Raw genomic sequence first — 4,293 nt, forward strand, 5'->3', positions numbered from 1 at the left:
TTTATTTTCTGAATTTTTTGTTTATTTATTAATTTATTTTCAATTTTTCAGTTTATTTATTTATTTCGGATGTATTTTCAGTTTATTTATTAATGTCAAATACCTTGTCAAAGATTAGTAAAAGTAATCACAATACATTAACACTACCTTTTTAGTCTTTTACACCACATTTTCAGCTTTCTTAATTTTCGTGTCGAACACCAAACAAGAAATTGATTAGTGGACGGAAGGAGTACAATAAATAAAATAAGCAACCGCGCCATCTTATTTTATTTATACGTTTGTGTTCTTAATTGTACTGTTAAGATACTCCATGGATATACTAAATAGTTACTATAGTGTACAAAGTTGAGGCCTAATTCAAAATACAAAGACTCTTCTTTGTTAGAAATTTTCGGTTCAATCCCTTCTGTATGCGGATAATTTTTCTATATATTTTTATATGATTAGTGTTTCCACCTTTGCATGAATAGTGATCTTGTCTGCGTGCAAAGAATCACGATCTGAGATATGGAATGTAGCCTCTCTAGAAATAAATCCATGATATGATATGTACAATACTTTATATATAACAATGACAAAGCGTGGTGCATAAAATATGTATTGCTTACCGATCAAGCCTAGTTCTAGTGGCAAAGTTGAGGCACCCAAAAACTCTCATTTGTGAAAGGTCTTCGGTTCAATCCCACATGTGTGCGGGTAGTTTTTCTGTAGTGTAGAGATCGCACCTGCGTGCTGGGTGGTTTATTTGATTAGATAATAGATACTTCTTGTAATTCTAAAAAATAAATATGTAATGCTTTATATAATTAATAGAATTGTGCGAGGTGATTTGTTTGATTAGAGAATAGATACTTCTTCTAATTCTAAAAAATAAATTTGTAATGCTTTATATAATTAATAGAATTTAATGGGATTTGGCATCGACAATTTGCAGGTTGTTCTCTTTTTTCAATCACAGCTACTTCCTTCTCTCTCACCCACTCAAACCAGCCTTCTCTTTATAAGGGTTTGTTTCCTAGGTTGTGAGACGTAGGAAATTCCGCATTCTCTCTCTCTCTTTGAGACAACATGAGAATGAATGTGAAAGAATCGACGATGGTAAAGCCAATAGCAGAAACGCCACGTGGGACTCTGTGGCTGTCAAATTTGGACATACAAATACTTGGTAACTACCACAGCCGCTCCGTCTACTTGTACAGCTCCAATGGCGCCGCCAACTTCTTCGACGTTGGCTTGCTGAAGGCGGCTCTTGGTCGGGCTTTGGTTGACTTCTACCCCTATGCAGGGAGGCTGGAGAAGGCGGATGACGGGCGCCTCCAGATTAACTGCAACTGCGAGGGAGTGTTGTTCGTGGTGGCGGAGTGCGACGCCGCAGTCGATGACTTGGGTGATTTTGCGGCCCGCGCCCCCGACCTCTCCCTCGTCCCTAAAGTCGATTATTCAGGGGGGATTTCCACCTGGCCACTTTTGCTGCTGCAGGTAAATCTCTTCTCACTCCCTCCGTCCCATTATTTTCGAGCACCACGATTATGAAAAGTGTAGTTAGCGCATAAAGTAAGTTGGTGTATGGTTAATAATGTTTTAAATAGTTAATTTTTTACTCCCTCCGTCTCATAAAAACATGAACGTTTTTCCATTTTGGGGTGTCTCACAAAAACATGAACCTTTTCATTTTAGTACATCATGGTCCACCACTATTTTTCCTTAATTAATTCATTACTGTCACAACACCTTTTAAAGTGGGACCCATTTTCCACTTACTTTAACTCTCAACTAACATTTCTTAAAACCCGTGCATTTCTCTTTGTTCATGTTTTTATGAGACGGAGGGAGTATTAAAAAAATATGAAATATTACTAGTAGAACGTCTTAACATTACTAACTATTTTGTAGTTGACTCGGTTCAAATGCGGTAGCATTTCCTTGGGCGTTACAGCCGACCACCACGTTAAAGATGGGACCTCCGGCCTCCATTTCATCAACACGTGGTCTGACATAGCCCGCGGCGTCACCTCTGTGGCCGTCCCCCCGGTCCTGGACCGCCGCCCCCTCTCGGCGCGGCAGCCACCGCAGCCCAAGTTCCCCCACGACGAATACCAGCCCCCGCCGCAGCTCATAACCCCTCTCCCCATCACCGACACATCACACGCAGTATTCAAACTCACTCCGGACCACCTCCGCGCCATCAAGCAGAGCTGCAGCGGTTATTCGACGTACCAGGCGGTCACCGGCCACGTGTGGCGCTGCGTCTGTGCGGCCCGCGGCCTCCCTCCAGACCAACCAACCAGGCTGAAATTCTCGGTGAACGGGCGTCCGAGGCTGCAGCCGCCCCTGCCGCCGGGTTTATTCGGCAACGTGAACTTCTATACCACGTCGACCGCTCTGTGCGGCGAACTGGTGTCGAACCCGGCGGGGTTCGCGGCGGAGAAAGTCAACGGGGCGGTGGCCCAAATGAACGACGAGTATTTAAGGTCGGCTATCGACTACTTGGAGGTGCAGCTGCCGAGTATCCTCAACACCACTGCCCGCAGCGAAAACTTGGTGAAGTGTCCTAATCTTGATATTACGAGCTGGGTGCGGCTGCCCTTTTACGAAGGGGATTTCGGGTGGGGGAAGCCGGTTTATGCCGGGCCGGCAGTGGTTCAGTATGAAGGGAAGGCTTATTTGCTCCTTGATCCGGAGAGTGATGGGAGTTGGTTGCTTCAGATCACGCTCTTCAAGCCGCATATGGACGCCTTTCACAACTTGTTTTATGATATTCCTCCGTCCACCAAAAACATCACAATTTGATTACCCACAACTTGTTTATGTCTATGCTTTGATGTTGGTCTCAATTGTGTGTGTGTTGAGTCCAACCACTTTGTTTGTCGTATCTTTTATTTCAAATAAACACTATTGCCTGCTCGAGTGTGTGACAAAAAATATTTTATATAAAATTTAAGGAAGAATTTTTTATTATCACTCTTTTTCTCATGATAAATTTATGTAATAATTATTACCTTGTTTGAAAATGTGTCAAAATTCGTGGGACGACCCAAAAAGGAATACGTGTCAAGATTCGTGGGATGGGGGAGTACTTTTTTTGAAAGATGGAACATAAAATATACTCATTTTTTCAAAACAATAAAATCTATCCATTTAGGACATTTTTACTCTTATGTGTAATTTGCACATTGCTCGACACTGAAGTGTCGAGCACTCAAGTGTCGAGCATCGAGCATTGAACTGTCGAGTAATAGTTCAAATTGAACTATTGCTCGACAATTCGAGCATCACATGTCGAGCAACTGAGAACTGTCGAGCGAGGCGGAGGCATCAAGCGTCGAGCATTGAACTGTCGAGCAAGACGAGCAATAGTTCAAATTGAACTATTGTTTGACACCTCGAGCATCGAGTGTCGAACAACTAAGAACTATCGAGCGAGGCGAAGGCGTCGAGCGTCGAGCATTGAACTGTCGAGCAAGGCGGAGATGTCAAGCGTGGCGAGCATGCCGACCGAAGTTCGCGAATCGAACACTATAAAACAAACACGTGAATCTTCAAAATATATCAACTCAATTCAAAAATGTTGTTCATAAACATTAAAATAGTTTTGAATAACAATAACTCATGTATAGAAGACCTCAAAATACCTTTCAAACCATCGGATTATGATCGAATCAAAGAAACCCACAATTGAAGAAGCTTTGGGGGTTTTGAAGATGAATATTTAAAAATTATTTTGTTTTGTGTTTAATGTTGAAGTTACAGAGATATATTCACTACCAATTTTAGGCGCCGGCGGCGTAAAGGCGCCTGAGGCGCGGCGGAGGCGTCGGAGGCGCAGTGGAAAGAGAGAGAAGCGTGTCTAAGATTTGGGGATTTGGGGGGCAGAGGATTTGTTTGGTATTTTCTTTTTGTTTTAAGGGTATCTTAGTCATTTCAACCCCAAAAAGAATACATTTTATACATTTCTTTTATAGTGTGTATATTTTTGTTTTTGTCTTTCAAATAGGGTAAAGACTACCATTAACCCTATTTATAATCTATAATCTATACTATATTAAAAAAGCAACTTCCAATTTAAAATCAATTTGAAATTAATTTCAAATTGAGTGCCAATTTTATAGTTATAATAAAATTAAAGATTTATTAGTAAACTATATTTTTTCTTTTCATTTCCTTTTTCTTTATCTTCTTATTTTCTTTTGCTTTATTTCTTTCTAAAATTTTAAAATTCTACTAATTATAAAATATTTAATATGCATATCAAATTAAAGTTCACGATAAGAGCTTTAATTTGATTATTTT

At 40.6% G+C, this 4,293-nt stretch overlaps 1 protein-coding gene across 1 annotated transcript; it reads left to right on the forward strand.

Annotated features, from left to right (window-relative positions):
* Positions 1-920: 920 nt before the first annotated feature.
* LOC130988482 (rosmarinate synthase-like) lies at positions 921-2,964 on the forward strand. The gene is made up of 2 exons (XM_057912346.1): positions 921-1,482; positions 1,897-2,964. The coding sequence occupies exons 1-2, from the start codon at positions 1,072-1,074 to the stop codon at positions 2,791-2,793; spliced, it is 1,308 nt and encodes a 435-aa protein (XP_057768329.1). The 5' UTR covers positions 921-1,071; the 3' UTR covers positions 2,794-2,964.
* The last annotated feature ends 1,329 nt before the right edge of the window (positions 2,965-4,293 follow it).

The sequence above is a fragment of the Salvia miltiorrhiza genome, chromosome 6 (genome assembly GCF_028751815.1).
Source record: "Salvia miltiorrhiza cultivar Shanhuang (shh) chromosome 6, IMPLAD_Smil_shh, whole genome shotgun sequence".
NCBI lineage: Eukaryota > Viridiplantae > Streptophyta > Magnoliopsida > Lamiales > Lamiaceae > Salvia > Salvia miltiorrhiza.

What these genes read in the sequence shown, in the direction of transcription:
- LOC130988482 (XM_057912346.1), top strand. Translation starts at nt 1,072, where the DNA reads ATGAGAATGAATGTGAAAGAATCGACGATGGTAAAGCCAATAGCAGAA. An exon ending in GGCCACTTTTGCTGCTGCAG is followed by an intron (nt 1,483 to 1,896) that starts GTAAATCTCTTC and finishes ACTATTTTGTAG; the next exon opens with TTGACTCGGTTCAAATGCGG.